At 36.3% G+C, this 20071-nt stretch overlaps 1 protein-coding gene across 1 annotated transcript in view; it reads left to right on the top strand.

The window, feature by feature from the left end:
• The window catches only part of gabbr1a (gamma-aminobutyric acid (GABA) B receptor, 1a), a 113909-nt gene that overhangs the window by 79154 nt on the left and 14684 nt on the right, over nt 1–20071 (top strand). Inside the window, exons 16-20 of the mRNA XM_028471833.1 lie at nt 8496–8646; nt 11924–12056; nt 14957–15073; nt 16933–17043; nt 19786–19879. Coding sequence (XP_028327634.1) covers nt 8496–8646; nt 11924–12056; nt 14957–15073; nt 16933–17043; nt 19786–19879 — 606 coding nt within the window. The remainder of the gene's footprint in view (nt 1–8495; nt 8647–11923; nt 12057–14956; nt 15074–16932; nt 17044–19785; nt 19880–20071) is intronic.

Below are 20071 nucleotides of genomic sequence, written 5' to 3'. Positions count from 1 at the left end.
TGGACGGATGGAGCTCTCGTTGATCCCATGATGTTCTATAAAAGTTATAGATTTCAGTCCTGATGTGAACGTCAAACATGATGTGTGACTTTATTCTAAAAACACCGTCTATCACCTGTAGGTGTTAAAAAGTATCTTTTTAACTTTAGAAACACTGTGTGAGAGAGTTTTACACCTGCTTTAATCTATCAATGCTGGAGGAAATGTTCATTTATTTATTCATTAAAAAAACATGATTAATGTGAGCATTTTAGAAGCATCAGGTAATAATAATAATAATAATAATAATAATAATAATAATAATAATAATAATACATTACAATTTATAAGCTCAGCCTTTTCTAACTTTTGCTTTTGTGTGTTTTTTATTTTGTTTTGTTTTGTGTGGTCCTTGAATTATTGTTTTAGATTGTGAAGATGAAAGATGAATTCTTATTATTAACAGAGAACATTTAATCTATTAAACAATAATCTATGCTTTATAATCCAGCCTGTGTTTGTTTTAGTCTCTGATGTGAAAACACATTACACTGGTTTTCCCTCAGACACTGTCTGTTTCTGTCTGTCTGTCTGTCTGTCTGTCTGTCTGTCTGTCTGTCTGTCTGTCCCTGGAGACGTGACATAGTTGTCTACGATCAATCCTGCTTTCAGGGCCCCGCCTCTTTTATTTTGTTTTTGAGCTTTTTTTATATTATTTTATTGAAGAATATAAGATCCATCACTTTTCAGCATTTACATTAACAAAATGAAATTTATTTATTTATTTATTTATTTATTTATTTATTTATTTATTTGTTTGTTTGTGATAAAGGACAATGCACATTAATGGACATGAAAATGTAAACGTGTCAGATTTCCATCCATAGACCCCGACAGGTTGATGAGAAATTATATTTAAAAACCACAGAAGAAGAAAAAAAACCCAGACAGAATGGACAGAACAATAAAATACTATAAATAAGATAGACATTTAGCTGATAACAGAAATAAAGTGACCTTTGCAGTTAAAGTGAATAATGCAGATGAATATTTGACTTAACTGACGTACTGTAGTTGAAGTAAAGATTGACAGAGACACAAGATATAGTTGCAAAATGTTTTAGTGTCAATATTAAGTTTTCAAGCAGTGGCTGAAATAACAGGTCATTTATTTTATATCATTTTAAAAGACATAACAAAAATGTTTTAAATAACAGCAAAGCATAGCAACAAGTTACATGTATTCTGTACTTGGAATATATATAATTATTTTTTATCATAATAATAACTTTCCTAGTAACAGTAACACCCCTCCCCCTCCTTCCCTGTGATACTTATAGGAGCTACATTTGTACTAATTTGTTTAAAAGAAGAGAACCAAAGATAAAAAAGAAAATAAACAATACAAAAAGGAACTAGAACTGCAAGCAGTTATGAAAGGGGGCCAAGCCTTCCTGCGCGACTCCGCCCCCAGGTTCCGCGGAGCCCTTGGAAGTACGTCACGAAGGATGAAGGGCTCGTGGCGAGCGTCAGGACACAGGCCAATGTGCCATTTGCTGTGAACAGGTGGATATGAAGCTTTGGAAGATGTGATTTAAAGTGTGAAAGTTACAGGCCAAAATGTGTTTGCACCCATTATAGCGCCACCTAGTGGCGCAATTTTTGGTATGGGTGGTCTGTGTGGTCTTTTATATCTACCCTGTAAATTTCACTGCCCTCAACATAATAATTCAGCAGAAATAAATGTTTGTTTATTTATGTGTTATGATGTCATTAGCCACGCCCACTTTGACCAATCGCGAATAACTTTGACATATCGGACCCAAGATCATACCCTCCAAATTTGGTAAAAAATGTTCTTGCCATTTAGGAGATATAAATATTCATTATTTGTAGCGCCCCCTAGTGGTCTACATCATTCAAATTTGGCGCATACCCTCACAGTCACATGCCAACTAAAGATCTCAGATTTGGTGTTGTTAGCATTTATTTTGACCGAGATATGCGCCACTTTGCATTTTTATAGCTAGCTAGAAAAATTTAATCGTTAGTAATTTGCGCATAATTTACCCGAACAAACTCATTTAGTTAACTCTGTATCACGTCCAACTGAAGACTCTACATGCCACGTTTCACGCTGATTGGACAAAACCACAAGGAGGATTTCAAAAAAGTAGGTTTTCCAGTTTTTGCGATTTTGCTCCGAGAAAAGTTTAGGCGGAAATGGGCGTGGCCTAGCCCAGGTGATTCAGTGCTATTCAAGGAATCTCTGGATATGAAGGTTTTAAATTTGCAACAAACAGTGTGGGAGTTATTGGCCAAAACGCGTTGACCTTCGTTATAGCGCCACCTGCTGGCGGATATTTGTAAATTTTTGCATCCAAGGTCCCCTGGGGGTTTTGGACCCACCCACCAAAGGGCACCGCCCTACCTTACACGGTTTATTCTGCAGCACCACTTTTACCCAAGGAAACATAAATATAATAAAAACCCTTGCGATTACAATAGGGTTCCTAGCACCACTGGTCCTAGGACCCGCCTATGCTTACATACACGGTTCCCTGGCCCCGCGGGCTTGGCCCCCTAATTAAAAGTAATTATTATGACAATAATATTAAATTTAGGGGGAAAAAACCAATGCTGTTAATGATGATTGGACAACGTTAAACAGGTGGCCCCACCCCTCCTCCTCCTCTTCTGTATCGCTCTCTGCACGGTCGCCCCTGACAACCGTATTGGCTCTGCTCGTCTCCTAATCGCCGTGGCAACTGTTACCGAGCTGGGTCGCCATGGCAACACTGTCCTGATTCCTTGATCAAGGACGGAGGAGGAGGAGGAGGGGGGGGGATGGTAGGGATGGTTGCAAAGAACATTGACACACACACACACACACACGTACATCGCCTCAACCAAGACATTAACGCACACGGACTGACCCCCCCCCCCCCCCCCCCCGTGTGTGTTAATGTCTTGGTTGAGGCGATGGAGGAAAGCTTGGCTCTGCCATTTCCTCCTCGTGCAGAGTTTACATGTTCTCTTTTGCAAACCTGGGTTTCTGCTACGTATGTCCATTAGCATTAGCATGCGTGTTAGCTCGATCTGCGCCCATCAGCTGATGATGGGAGTAAATATACACATATATACACATGGTGTAGGTGGAGTTTCAGATGTTGACTCATTTCTAGTGAAAACTTGTTGATAATAAAGTAGAAGTTAGTCCTGTGGATGACAAGAAAAATACACTAGAACAGAAATACACAAATCCATTCCAAAAAGCACACAAAAAGTGACAAACTACACAAAGCAAAAGAAAAATGCACAAAACAGCAACAACAAAAATACACAAAATGACAGAAAAATTAACAATACTGGAAAAGAAATGCACAAATAATTTGAAAAAAATACTCAAAAATGCCAAACTACACAAATGTAAAAAAAGAATTACACAAAATTACAAGAAAAATACTCACTTGTACACACTAGAACAGAAATACACAAATCAACTCCAAACAGCACACAAAAATGACAACAAACCATCACAAATTAAGAATTTAAGCCAAATTATATAATTATAACAGAAATACACAAACTGAATAAAAAAAACACAAATATGGAAGAAGAAGAAGTGAGTTCATATACTGTATATACTTGTTGCTCCATGTGTGTCTACATTTCCCAATGCTCTACGTTATGGGTGGGGCTTCTTCTTCTTCTTCTTCTTCTTCTCCTTCTTCCTTCTTCCTGTGGATGTAGTGTGTGTGATTGATGGCTTTAATAATGAGTTCCCGGCGGTGCCTCGTGCTCTCCTGGAGGCTCAGATCAAAGTGATATCACTGCAGTCACAGATGTTAGTGGAAACACGACCAGCGTGTTAACCCGCTCTGACGGGCACAGAGACCCCCACAGGGGACGACACCCTCACACTTTACTCTGACATGTGACGCATCGGCTTCAGGAACACACACACACTCACACACACTTGACTTTATGTCTTCAATGACGAGCAGCTCCACAGTTCATTGGCTGACGTGTAGATCTGCATCATCATATATATATATATATATATATATATATATATACAGTATATATATATACAGTATATATATATATATATATATATATATATATAGTATATATATATATATATATATATATATACAGTATATATATATATATGTATGTATGAAACATGTGTGGAGCTCATGCACACACACGTGCACACACGTTGACCCACACATCTGTCCTTCTTTGAACCTTCTGCACTGAGGAGAAAAAGCTGCACAGGCATGAATAATAATAATCCATAATATAATGCAAAAAAGGTCTGCGTGTGTGTGTTTGTGGTTTGTGGAGTGAATATCTCTCCGCCGCGGTGTCTGTTCGACCTGAAACTTTGTCAACGGCTTCCAAATACCACAAGTGTGTGCATTTGTTATTTTGGATTAATTTGGTGTTTTAATTTAAATTTTAAGTTTACGGCTCCAGGTCACTGGTCACTTTGTTGCAGTTTGTTTGGGTTTAAAAAAGGTCAACATTCAAAATGTTTTTGTACTGCTAAACGTTATTTAAGTTAATATTTCATGGTTATTTAAAATTATTCCCGTGATTCCAAACTTCCATTAAATCGCGGATCACTTTGTCCACTTCCTCCTCCGTCTCCATGACTGTGGGCGGCGACTGTGCTGACGGCCAATAGCGGCACCTTATCACAAACTATCTGCTTCTTCAGACAGAGGAATGTAACGTTTTAGTGAGCGAATGGGTCCACAACACGACTCTACTATGATTATTGTTTGTTCTGTGCAAGGGTGAGTGTTTCTTCTTATATTAGTCTATGTGTTCAGATGCTAGCAGCTACAGTGTAAACACACACATGGCTGATGTGCGTGCGTGTCAGAGTGCCAGGATGTAGATGCTGAACGTACACAGAGCCGTTTAGAGTGTTACAAAACTTTATTTTTTGTGGTACTTCTAGGTCTCTCTTTTATCTCTACAACCTGTGATGGATTACGTGCGTGTGTGTGTGTGTGTGTGAGACTAACAGAGGAGATGGAGAGAGTCCCACACGGCAACCAGGAGCGAGACACACAAACACATACACACACACACACACACACACACCAAACGTCAACAAAAATATGAAAATGACTCAAAATACACAAAACTAAATATTTATACAAAAAATACACAAAATTACAACAGAAATACACAAAACTACACTAAAAAAGATTAAAAAATACACAAAATGATACCAAAATTACACTACAATGGCGACAAACAACAACAATTATACAAAAAAGGCACAAAAAGACAACAGAATGATACAAAAATACACATAATGACATAAAAGAAAAAACTAATCAATATTTATACAAAAAGTACACAAAACAACAAAAGAAATGCACAAAAATATACAAAAAGGCTCCAAAAACACACAAAATAATTACAGAAAAATATACCAAACAAAAAAAATCTAACAATGAGTAAAAAACAAACACATTTATCATATTCATGTCTCAGAATTAAACCAGATAAATCACACACACTATTTTATTTTACACTCATAAATAAAGCCTTTATAACACTACAGAGTATGTACACCTCTATGTACATCCAACCTTCAAACACATACTCATTTGGTCATAATTGATAACTCTACTAAGCTCCTCCTACTATATGAATACAGCCGACTAGGGATGGGAATTGATAAGAATTTAGAGATTCTGATTTTATTATCAATACTGCTTATTGATTCAATTCCTTACCAATTCTCTTATGGATTCTCATTGGGTGAGGGAAGTCCGTGCAAGAAGCAACTTTAGCGTGAGTGTACAGAACCAGGAAGTGACTAGCGTAGCAACAGAGACGCTACAAACACAGCACAGCTGTGGGTGGAGGAGGTGGATTCTCTGTATGGTGGACAGTAAACAACTATATGGTGGGAGGAGCTTCACTTGGTGCTAGCATAAACACAATATACAGGACCTGGAGGAGTTTATTGTTATGTATTTGCGACATAAGAGGAACCGATAAGCAGAATTGACAAGCAACCAAAGAAACGATTTCTAGGAATAGGATTAGTGGGAACGGTTCCCATCCCTACTTCTAACCTGCACTGTACTAGTGCAGAGCTCTACAATAACTTTATGACGTTGGTCACACCTTTTTTTTCAAGCCACACATGCTGATGAATAGTTGACTTAACTGGCGTACCGTAGTTTTGTATGAAGTAAAGACTGACAGTGATTCGAGACATAGTTGCAAAATGTTTTAGTGTCAATATTAAGTTTTCAATCAGTGGCTGAAATAACAGGTCATTTATTTTATATCATTTTAAAGGACGTAACAAAAATGTTTTAAATAACAGTAAAGCATAACAACAGGTTACATATTTTTATTTTGCAGAAATGCTGCATAACCAACTGGAATTAAATTGAGAGGGTCCAGCTCTGATAGTGGGGTCTCCTAACCCTCTCCCCCTGGTCAGGGGTCTGTAACCTTTACTCTACAAGGAACCATTGAACCTCATCTCACCTGGATTAAAGTCCTCCTGGAGCCATAAAGACCTTCTCTATGAAGACAATACAGTGGATTACATTATATACAGTTAGAATTATATAGAATAATGTTTGATTTATATTGATCATGTAAATGGAAACTTAAAAACAGTTTAAAATAAAATACATTGAAATCAATAAATAAAACCGTATCTTTCATCTTCAAATTCTTACACATCTCAGTTTATATGAACACAATGTTTATAAAGTAGATTTTTATAGTTAATGTATATGAAAGTCTATAAAAAGTAACATGAATATAATAACACATGATCATGTGATCAACACATGCTAATTACTCATTTCTTGCCACACATAAAACATACATATTTAACCTGTACATTGGTGGTTAAATGAACACAATGTTATATAAATATATATATATATATATATATATATATATATATATATATATATATATATATATATATATATATATATTTTTTTTCGTTAATGAGTTTGGTGTAGTTGCAGAAAAAGGGTAAAAATAAGCAAAAATGGGCTCAAATTGTTAAAAAATATTCATAGTTTCTTGAAGGCATCTGGCGACCCCCTTCCAGTGTCTCACGACCCCTAGCGATGCTAACGCTGCTAGCGATGCTAACAGCTGTGTTCAAACAGGTCGTCGCAGTGGCGTCACTTTGGTCAGGCGTCATGAGGCCTGGCAGCAGAAAGTGTTAAAGTGTAACAAGGTGAAATGTGAGGGAGTTTAAACCCTGGCTTTGTCGCCTTCACACTCAGAGTGTTAGTGTGAAGTTATTATCAGTGTTAGCAACGATAACATGTTCTGCTACTGCGTCAGAGACGTACAGGGATCTGTTAAAGGGACAAAGAACAGCTCATCTAACACAGGAGTTCTCAAACTTAGGGCCAGGACCCCATTTAATGTATTTTTGCTACATTACTCCCATTTCTGACACTTCAACATCATTTTCCAGACATGTTCAGCACTTCTAAACCATTTCTACCACTTTTACACCTAATGTCACATATGTTGACCATTATTGTCACTTTTAACCTCTTTTCACCAGATTTCAGGATTATTTTTGCCAATTTTACCACATTCACTATTTGTCATGCCCATTGTTTGCCAGTTTAAACTCATTTTCCATACATTTCTAAATTCCATTATAATAGAATAGAATCAACTTTATTGGCCATGTAATGTATGTTATACACACAAGGAATTTGACTTGGTGAACTGTGCTCTCTCTAATAATGTAAACATTAACAGTAGTTGGACTAATATGTGCAAAACTAAATGAAATAATATGACAAGATAACAATAACAAGATAAGATAATAATAATAATAATAATAATAATACTAGTAATAATAATAATAATATAGTAGTGCAGTGATGAGTAGTGCAGGTGAACATTTAAATTAAATAGTATGTACATTAACATTCTCAGTGACAGATTGATCCATCCAACAAGAGCAACAACAAGAAAAATACACAAATGACAAGAAAAATAGACTAAACAAGAACAAAAAATTATACAAAATGAGAAGAAAAATAGTCAATACTATAACAGTAACACAAATCAACTCTAAAAAGCACACAAAAATGACAACAAAAGTACACTAAATTACAGAGAAATGCACAAAATATGAAACATTAATCACAGTTTTGCGTTTCTTGCTGTGATAAAACCTGCCCTGTAGACATTATGGTAATGGTTCTCAATCTGTGGTCCTCAGCCCACAGTTTAAGATTACTGCTTATTATTATTACCTCATTACTACTTTTCTAAAATATGTGATTGAACATTTTGTAATTTTTACGATGCCCAATAAATGTACATTTTTTAACCATTTTGATGACTAATATCTTTATGGTTGGCAGTGTTAGAGTTTAATAATTTCCATTGTTTATTATTTATTCCTTTTGAGCTGAAAACCAGTGAGTTATCGTTCAGATGTGGGAGTGACTAATGTATGTGGTTCTCACCCTCAGGTGCGGGGCCTCCAGCTGACAGGACGGTGGTGATAGAGGAGTACCGCTTCTTGTCTCAGAAGCTTTTCGCGGCCGTCTCTGTTTTTGCCGGACTGGGCATCCTGCTGGGCATCGTGTGTTTGACCTTTAACATCTACAACGGAAACGTGCGGTGAGTTTTAGTCCCTTTGAGTTTAGGCTTTGAAGTGATCATTTTCATTAACCAATTAAAGTATTAAAATATGGGGTTTTATAATGTTTACTTTTAGTTAAAACAGATAATCATATGAAATATTACTATAAAATACACACAAAATAACAAAGAAACAACCAAACGACACCAATAACACACAAAATAAGAGAAAAATATACTGAATAATGAAAAGAAGAAGCAAACAACAACAAAATGCACAAAAAAACACACAAAATGATGATAGATGATCTTGATTAGAACATGAAGTAAGAATAATAAAAACTATAGAAATAAATGTATTCATTAGTGTTTCATTCAGTTATTTACTAAATGAGATTCTTTAAACTGTGTTTATTCACTCATTCATTCTATTATTATGATCTATGTTGTTTTACTTATAGTAAATGTAGTAGTCAGACATAAGGGGGACGAGAACCACTGGTGTGTGTAGTACGTTAGTGAAACATTTACAACACAGTCTTGTGTTTCTCCCTCCTGTCTCCACTCAGGTGTATCCAATCCTCTTGATTACTTCCTGTCACTATTAATTTTGATCACTGAATACATGTGTGTGTGCTGGGAACATTGTGCAGTTGTTAAGTATTGTTATTAATGTTATATTTATACACATTATAAATTTGCCGAAATCACGTACGAGATCACGTGAGATTTTGCGCTGGATTTCTTGTCCAGCCATTTGCTACATTTGACAAAATAGACATTAAAAAAGAAGTGTGGAAATGTGTAATAATGTCCTAAAATATGTCAGGAAGGGTTTATTTTGTGTCCATTTCTCAATAAAAAATAAAATGGAAAATATCCTAAAACATTTGTCTTTAACTGGTTGAAGCGTTTGTAACATTGTCTCTGTAAATGTAATTGTTATTGTACCTTTTATAAAGAGACAAATCCATATAGAAATAGTAACTTAGGGTAAAAGCAGTGTGTGAAAAAGCTGCACAGAGATGATAGATGTGTGTCAGATGGATAGGTGTGTGGAACACATTTGAGGAGCGAAAACAGCCTTAAAAATGTGAGCGTTGAATGGAAATGACATGTCATTAGAACTCATCTCTCTCTCACACTGAGAGCAGCTGAAAGGAGCAGAAATAGCTGCGAGCTACTTTTCTCAGGCTAATGGAAACTCAGACGAGGCGACGCTGGTGTGTAACCAGTCCTGGTTTCATGTGTTTGCCCCCAGAATAAATGCAAATATCTGCCTTTTCAACCGAGCTTCAAACCTGTGATGTCTCCCTAACAGCGTATGTAATATATATAATACACGATAACATCGTATTTAATGTGTGACTCTGCAGGTCGAAGGGATTTCAGGTCCCTTAAGTCCACCAGCTCATCACGAGGTTTGCTTTCTCATCTTTTGTGGCGCTGCACAGCTTTTTAATCCGTCTCTTCCTGTGGGATTCTGTGGCCTTTTCACAGCTTTGATTATATTTCAAACGTAATCTCAGTCAGGACTGTGAGCCAGATCAAATCCAATGTTTTCAACCAGGAAGTCTCCACCGGCTGCTTCGTTAGGAGCCAAACATTCCCATGGAATAACATCCAGATTAATCACAGGCTCATTAAAGCTTTGATGTCAGTGTCATGCCACACCCCTTTATTTGAGTCCACATTTAGAATCGTATAGAATATACAATTGTTTCTGTAACCAATCATTTTGAACTTCTGTTATATGCTCCATTATTAAACATCATCATTGTTGTACCCAAATTTTTAATTTTAAAATGGTTTAAAAAACTCCAAAAATATTTTCCTTAGTAATAATCTCTATTGTTATACAGTATATAGCAATTGAAATTGCTTTGTGGTGGAACTCCTCCTATAGATTATTAATGCAGCACTAATGACACGTATGTATCTCATAGGGACAATGTCAAGGATGTGCAGTCGACCTTTTTTGGAGCCAAAATGTCAAAGTCAAAGTCAAGGTCAAGGTTGTGTCAAGTGTAAAAAAACAAAATGTTCCACATCTCCACCATTATTGATAGTATAAGTTTATTTAATCAGACCAAAGCTGAACGACCCACAAGTAAAAAGATCAGTAGGGGTCAAAGTTCATGACGTCACAAAAAAAAGAAACTTTTTTCTCTATAACTTGGCCACACATTGAGATACAGTGCTCAGACTGGTACCATTGAACAACATTTGCTTTCAATGTGTGACCTTGACCTTCACTTAAGGTCATATTGAAGGTCAAGGTCAGTTTTCTGTTTTTCCTGTGTTATTACTTTCAGTTGAATTAGTAAAAAGAACAACATAAAGGGACATAAATACACACAATAACATGTCTTTTGCATGAACAATTTTTATAATTCAGAAATGTGTACTTTAACCAGTTTTATGATATTTAATTTTTTTCCACAAATTTTGCAGTTTTAATTTTCAATTGCCAAATACAATTCACCTTGTGAATACAGGTTTGACCTAGTTTCTATTTAAAAATTAGACTTTTTTCACCCAATAAAATATTTTATTGTAGAAAAAAAACTAACATGTAATGTGTACTTTGTGTGGAAAATTCTAGCATACTCATGTTTGTCTGGTAATATTACTTTACTTTGTTGGTTTAATATTTTTTTAGTTAAATGTTTTTTTCATTTGACTCCATTCCCTGCCTTCCTGACTACATTTATTTATTTATTTTTTATTTTTCTCCTGTCTCCACATGCTGTCAAAGGTCAACACTACAAGAAGTACAATCTTTTATAAACAGCAATGCATGTATAGTTATTGCAATAAAATAACTGGACATAACCCCAGACCAGAAGAACAATCTCTGCACCATCATTTTTAACTTCTAAAACTTCCAAAACGTTTTATTTTTACATCAAAAAACTCCAAAACAAATTGAATCCCTAGTCTCTATTTTAAAATAGATTATACAGCAGAGGAACCTATTCATGTATTTTTGTTATTTAAACAAGGATTTATATCTTTAAGATGATGATGTAGACAACTGGTGGCCCAGGGACCACATGTGGCCCTCACTCTAAATTTGTGCTGCCCCCAAAGCAAAAGCACAAAATGCCTTTAATCCGGGTCCTGAACCTTTTTTCTCTGACTCCTCCTAATAACATCTAAAACAATCACCCTCGAGGACGTGAATTGAAACATCTGTGTGTGTGTGTGTGTGTGTGTGTGTGTGTGTGTGTGTGTGTGTGTGTGTGTGTGTGTGTGTGTGTGTGTGTGTGTGTGTGTGTGTGTGTGTGTGTGTGTGTGTGTGCATGCGTTTCAGATACATCCAAAACTCTCAGCCGTACCTGAACAACATGACGGCAGTGGGATGTATGATGGCTCTGGCTGCTGTGTTTCCTCTGGGCATCGACGGACACCACGTACACACCACCCAGTTCCCCGTGGTCTGCCAGGTACTGTGTGTGTGTCTGTGTCTGTGTGTGTGTCTGTGTATGTGTCTGTGTGTGTGTGTGTGTCTGTGTGTGTGTGTCTGTGTCTGTCTGTGTCTGTGTGTGTGTGTGTGTGTCTGTCTGTGTCTGTGTGTGTGTTCTGCTCTGTTGGCTCAGCTCAGACTTCCATCTGTTCCCAATCAATCATTACTAGATTTTATTGATGAAAGGAATCCATTAAAATGACTTCAGAGACTCAAAGGTGTCGCTTTCCCAAAGCCTTCAATTATGAACACACTCACACACACACACACTCACACACACACACTCTCACACACACACACACACACACACACACACACACACACACACACACACACACACACGCACACACACTCACGCACACACAGACACACACACACTCACACACACACAGACACACACACACAGACACACACACACACACACACACACACACACACACACACACACACACACACACACACACACACACACAGACACACAAACACACTCACACACACAGACACAAACACACACACAGACACACACACGCACACACACGCACACACAGACACACACAGACACACACACAGAATTTTTTACCTGTAATCAGTGAAATAACTCATTAAAAGCACTGAGCAATGACATCATCAGAGCTTTGATCAAAAAGGTGATTGATTCGAGGGTCACATGATCAACATCACGTCATAATTAAATAATGACCAATCAGAGAATTAACACAAGAAACAACAAAGGAAGTGTGTGTATGTTGTTCTTTATGTGTTTTTGGAGTATTTTTTGTTGTTGTTTTCTGTGCTTTTGAGTCATATTTGTGTGTTTTTGGTGTAATTTTGTGTGTTTTGTCATTATCTATTTTTGTTATTTTGTGTGTGTTTTGTTGATATTCTGTGCATTTTTGTTGCACTTTTGAGTTAATTTTTTTTTGGTAGTTTTATGTATTTTTCTGTCATTATGTGTATTTTTGTTGTTATTTTTGTTGTTGTTTTTTGTGTGTATCTTTTTGTTCGTTTGTGTGTTTTTGGAGTTATTTTGTGTATTAAGTCTCATAATAGGTGTATAAATTAATTTTGTTTCCCCAATTTGTCATGAAATACTTTGTTTATTTCAAGGAATTTGCTTAATTGTGACGTGCAAACAATGACACGCCCACAGGACAAACAGGAATGTTCATCTAAGAAGAATAAATATTTGGAGTGATGTGATAAAGTGATGATTGTGCAGGTGAAAGACGTCTCTTTTCATAATTTTATGACCAACATTTAACGTCTATGTTGTGTTAAATGTTCACAAAGCAGAAGAAATCCAACATAGTTTATATATTTAGTTATTCAACAAAAATAAATAAATAAATAAAATACACAAAAATAACTCCAAAAACACACAAAAATACATAAATAATCATGAAGTAACAAACATACACAAAACATAAAAAGAATGTCAGTAGATTACATAAAACGCCTACGGAAGTAGAAAAATAAAGTAAACAACAACGAACATACACAAAACAATGACCAAAACAATAAAAAAATAACAGAAAAATGTACAAAACCACAACAATCACAAAAAATGAGAGAAAAAAACACATAAATGTGTCGTAGATATGGAATAGTATAATATTAATATTATATACATCATATACATGCATGTGTATGTATGTATATGTGAATGTATGAACTGTATATATTTAATGCATATTGTAAAAATAGTAATACAAGTTAAATTATTATTTTGTGTGTGTCTTCTATTATGTAGAGCCTTGTTTAGTTTTGTTGTGATGAGGTTGGTGTGTATTAGCTTTGCTTCAACCTACACACTTTCAGCTGAAGAATTTCTGAAGGTTTTCTGAAAACTGCAGAAATTAAATTAAAATTAAAATAAGAAATAAATACACAAAATGACTTAAAACAAACAAACAGCTTCTCTATGAGTAAATAAAAGTAATATTCTGTCATTAATTCAAAGGAACCTATACTTCCATTCATATATATATAATACTAATATTATATAGGGATGTAACGATTAATCGTAAGGCAGTTAAAAATCGATACATAGGTATCACGGTTGATATTGATTTTCTGAAAATTGAATCGCAGTACTTTTTTTAACCATAATATATATATTTATCCTTCTCTTGTCCAAATGCTGAGACGGCGGGCAGAATCTGCTAATACTTTCTTTCTGGCCGCCTTCTACTCTTAAACATGTTCATAAATGATTCCTTACCCCTTTAGCACCGAAAGAATATCTGTAATATTACGTGAATATCTGTAAAAGTCACGTTTTTCTATTAGCTCTGTCTGCTAGCATAGCATCTCTTCTTCACTGCACAGAATAACTGCATGCCAACCGACCACTGGGTTTCCAGCGCCCTCTGCTGGTCCAAACATATCTGATGGAAATACAATGAAATGACTGTGTTTTTTTTTTTAAAGTTCAATTGTTAAGGCACAAAATACATTTTCAGTTGCACTTTTAAAAAGAAAAAGAACTATTGTGCAGTTTTGCATTGTTTACTATAGAACCATAATTTAAATTAATAGGCTTATTCATTTGTATTATTCCTTTATTTATTTCATTCAAGATTTATTTTTAGTTAAATTGCATTGTTTTGAATAGTTTATCAATGGATTCTTTTGACAATGAAAAATAAAAGTAAAATAATACAGTATTGTCTATTTTTTTCCCCAAAAAAATAAAGCAATATTTTTCAGTCATCATTTGACTACAGTCCCATTTTGCAAAATAAATCGTGAGAGAATCATATTGTGATCCCAGAATCGTATCGGGAGTTGAGTGAATCATTACATCCCTAGTGTTATATATAGTACTGTTATATATACCTGGGTGTGTTTCCTAATGACTTCCTGTTGTTATCCCTGTAGTTCCGTCTATGGCTGCTGGGTCTGGGCTTCAGTCTGGCCTATGGCAGCATGTTCACTAAGATCTGGTGGGTTCACACGTTGTTCACCAAGAAGGAGGAGAAGAAGGAGAAGAAGAAGGTACGGAGTCACATCCCTGTGCTTTATGTCATTTTGTTCATTTATTTAACTATCAAAGTTTCTTTATAAATGTTCTTTTGATAAATCAAACATAACTAAACTGAAGTCAAGCGTTCAGTGGAATTATTAATGTGATAATCAATCATTTTGACTGAATGTACAGCGACTCCGTGGGTCTGATCTCACGCTCTGACACGCCTCACATGGCGCCATATTCTCCCGTCTGGACTTTTTACGTGTTCTCTGGTCCAGGTTCCTGACACGCCCACCGTGCGTAAATCAACCAAAAGCGCGTAGTCTATGAATGAAGGTGGTCTGAAGCAAAGGAGGCGGGGCAATTATGTCATTTTTGGGGGGTGTGTCTAGGGATCATGGAACATGGAGTTTTCCCAACACTTGTAAATGTCATTGAAATCTGTGAAAATGATAAAGTTCACTTTTAATTTGAAATGCCTTCGTTGATAAACACTGTAACATGTTGATTTGATCAGATTATTGATCAGATTATTGATCAGACTATTGATCAGATTCCTGCAGTGTGAAGATCGACCGCATTTTTAATACATTTGATAACAGTTTAGTGTATTTTTAATTAATTTTTTGAGTTTTGTTGTTTTTGGAGTTTTTTGTGTATTTGTAGTTTATTTAGTGTTTTTGGGGGTGCTGCATGTGTCCCAGGTCTGTTTTGAGGCTTCACTACATTCTTTGTGACCAACCAATCAACACGATTAGCGTTGGCGTCTCAGATCAAACCTCCGTGTTGACAGAATGAAGCGTTTTTATCCACATGACGAGTAACGAGCCTCTCTGATGAGATGCTGCTTTGGAGAGAATGAGACGAGGGAGGATAAGCCTCTCAGTGGTCTCTGAAGGGGAGTGTGTGTGTGTGTGTGTGTGTGTGTGTGTGTGTGTGTGTGTGTGTGTGTGTGTGTGCGTGTGTGCGTGCGTGCGTGCGTGCGTGCGTGCGTGCGTGCGTGCGTGCGCGTGTTTGTGAGTGTGTGTGTGTGGCTGATAAAACAACTTTGGTTTAAAACTTTCACACTAAGCCTCAGACGCTGGCACATCACCAGACACACACACACACACACACACACAGATACTGTAGCGATTTACTGTGTGTGTTAACTTAGCATGTTAGCTTAGCCCACGCTGCCACAGCCAGAGAATGTCTGATAATCATTGGAATGAGGGGCTGAGCCTTTTATTGAATAAATATGAATATGGATGAGGTTCAACATTCCATGAATAAATTTAGCTTTGCAGTGAATGATCAGAGGGAATTATTAGTAATTACTTTGACCCAGAGGCCACAATATGTCAGTGATAACAATTATACCAAGGGCCAAATTGTCTGTTTTTTTCCATTTGACTTGTAAGTAACACAGACGGTGTTTCCACCATTATTATTATTATTATTATTATTATTATTATTATTATTATTCGACAGAGAAAAAGATTCATGTAAATCTGTTACTGACTGAATAAGATCATAAAGTATAAAGAAAAACCTCTAATAAGATTAATTGATTAAAAAATGGAGAGGTTTATCAATTACTACAAGGATCGTTGACCGTTGCCCTGACTTCATATCAGCCTGTGAGAGACTGAGACACACACACACACACACACACACACACACACACACACACACACACACACAAAATTGGTGTCCAGTCACCCAAGAAGCACAAGGACGGTTGTCTGATTATTTGATGACTGTGTGTGTGTGTGTGTGTGTGTGTGTGTGTGTGTGTGTGTGTGTGTGTGTGTGTGTGTGTGTGTGTGTGTGTGTGTGTGTGTGTGTGTGTGTGTGTGTGTGTGTGTGTGTGTGTGTGTGTGTGTGTGTGTGTGTCACACAGCAACACTTGGAGCCATGGAAACTCTACGCTACGGTGGGTGTGCTGCTGGCCATTGACTTCCTGTCTCTGATGATCTGGCAGATTGTGGATCCACTGCACATCACTGTGGAGGTAAGACTGATGACATCATCACTGTAGTGTTCAAGACCACACTACCTGAGACCAAGACTTGCCCGGGACCAGAATGCATCGAGACCAAGACCATAAACATTATTATTTTTTTTTTCAATTTAAAAAAAAATATATAAATAAATAAAATTATGACAAGGTTCAACAGTTAAATAACATTTTCTCTTTAATTTTAGTTTATTTTAAATACATTTGACGGACAAAGAAGGTGCCTGCAAAAAATTAACTATAATATTAAAACTACTACTGCTACTGATAAATTCACAATTATTCTACATATTTGAAAACAAGATTTTTATGTCAGCTGAATGTACAGCAAGTGTTTAAAAGTATTTCTGCCAAGAAATAACGATTCTCGATTCTGATTCTTTCAGTTGTTCAGGTCAACAGGTCACAGATTTCACAAGATCATTTTTTAGTTTTAATAAAAATGGCCTGTGTAAAGGCTTTTTCATTCACTTAGTTGATACAGTTTAATTTGGTTGCTGTAATATAACTAGGATATTCAATAACAAAGGTTTCTAACTGTAACTGTAAAAATGAAACTTTCTGAAATAAAACTACAAACAAGTTGTCATCAGTGTAAAAAACATAGAGCTACAGGTAGATGTGAAACTAAATAAAACAAACTCTGGAACAGTCATGTGACAAATCAATCAATAGTTCTTGTTGAGAATTATTATTATTATTATGGATACAGTGGAAACAGAAACTATAAAAATAATTATATTGTGAACCTGTTTATATTGTAGGGAACATATTATATACATAAATGTAATTAGAGTCTAAAGATACAAAAAAACACCACTTTAAAAAGATAATAAACTAATATTAGACCTCTTTACAGTTATTTGAGTCATTCTGTGCTAGTGCAACTTGCGTTGATGACGCGCTGGTGACGACATAATCCAAGATGGCGACGGCCTGGACTACAGCTGATATTATGTAATAAAGCCTTAAAAAACATGGATATAATGAAAAGATCGAATGGACAGAGACATAAACATGTAGACTTTCACACGGACACACACAGACTTATTAAACACACACAGACTTATTAAACACACACAGACTTATTAAACACACACAGACTTATTAAACACACACAGACCTCAGTAAACACGGTAAACTGAACAGGCTTCACCGATCGGCTGGCACTAGGACCCAGAAGCAGAGTAAATGCGTCCCCTGTCCAGCCTTCACAGACTGTAATATCACCAGTTTATCATTTTACCAGTTATTAGAGCTACTGTCTTTACCAGGAAGATAATATTTATTACTGGTGATTGTTTTCTGGATTTTTACTGGGACCTTTAAAATTTGGTCTCGAGACCAAGACCGGTCTGGACTATTACAACACTACATCACTGTGTGACAGACTAATGACATCATCACTGTGTCATCATTAATGTGTGAGCCTCAGATGAAGAAATGATGACGTCAGGGATGATAAATAATAACTAGTGAAAATGTATATAACATAAAATCTGTTACTAAATATTAAACACATTTTAATGCTGAACTAATCAACGTTAACACATTCCAGGCACGTATTCATGTTGGCTGCAACACGCAAATAACCAAGAAATAAAGAATTACATGTATTAATAATAAACTAAATATGTGCACCTTTTCATAAATCACCATAGTGAAATTTCTTAGGATGTATAAAAACTAAACTATAAAAACATAAAACTTACCAGGTACCAGTTGGCTGAAGGTGTTTGGAGAAACGAGTCGTTTAATCAGAAATCCAGTTAGTTGTTAGAAGACTTAGTAAACTTCTTGTGTCCTAATAGTCCCTCCTATCTCCTTTCCTATCCACTGTTCCTTCACCCCCGGAAGTGTTTAAGTGGCGGCCATGATAAGGAGCATTCTAATTCTCTAAAAGCTAAGGAAAAGAGGCTCAATGCTTCCTTTATAACCTCCTTTAGCTTAGGAAACACTGATACATCCTTTACCAAAGGAGACCACATAATGATGACCCACAATTCATTGTGGCAACAACATTTAAAGGGACACGCACACCTGAGTGTTCACAGAAACTCACAAAGAGTGAAAACGGACGGAGATCATGTAATTTACCAATGCAATAATATGAACAACTTTAAATAATCTGAAATCCATATATTATTATTATTATTATTATTATTATTATTAAGACATATCAGATTATAACTGACATTTTTATCCACATGATGTTTTATTCATCATAATTCATATTAGTGAGTGGAAGGTGAGTGTGAGCAACCATTCTCAATGTGACGTTCTTTTAGTTTCCCTTTAGTTCCTCGTAGCCATGGTAACCTCTTTTCCTTTGATTCACATTCAAACCTTATGATTTATAAAATTATATCAGTGGAAAGTTTATAAATGTGCTTTTAGTCTATTTTCTGAATTTTCTGACGTCACTAACCTGATTATTACGTCACTTAGTGGAAGTGCGTCTGATTGTCGAAACAAACATGATCGATTTTTCCTAACTCCTCTCCTAACACCTTTCCTTAACCCTATGATGTCATACACAGGGTTAAGGAAAAGTGGATAGGAAAGGAAATAGGAGGGACTATTCAGACGCAGACTCCATGTTGGAACAGCTCAGAGACATGTTTAGTGCAGAGAGGAGGGGTTCTCCTCTGAGGATCATCTGTGGATTCCTGCTGACGCAGCATGTTTTATGTCTGCTGATTTACTCACATCATCTCTCTCTCTCTCTGTGAGCAGAAGTTTACTAAAGAAGCTCCTAAAGAAGACCTGGACGTCCTGATTCAGCCTCTGTTGGAGCACTGCAGCTCAGAGAAGATGAACACGTGGCTCGGTACCTCCTTCCCTCTCCTCTCTCTCTCCGTCTAACAGTGCTGATATTTTACTATTGTGGGTCTCTAACTGACCCGTGGCCCCACAGCGTCTCTACGCTCCCAGCGTTTGAAAATCAGCTGGAGACAAAGAGACGTTAGTTTATCTCCCACTGATTTATTCACTGCCTCACTGAGGATTTTAATGGACTTTA

The sequence above is a fragment of the Gouania willdenowi genome, chromosome 16 (genome assembly GCF_900634775.1).
Source record: "Gouania willdenowi chromosome 16, fGouWil2.1, whole genome shotgun sequence".
Lineage (NCBI taxonomy): Eukaryota > Metazoa > Chordata > Actinopteri > Blenniiformes > Gobiesocidae > Gouania > Gouania willdenowi.
The sequence above is the reverse complement of the archived record's forward strand: the minus strand, read 5'-3'. Positions and strand labels throughout refer to the sequence as shown.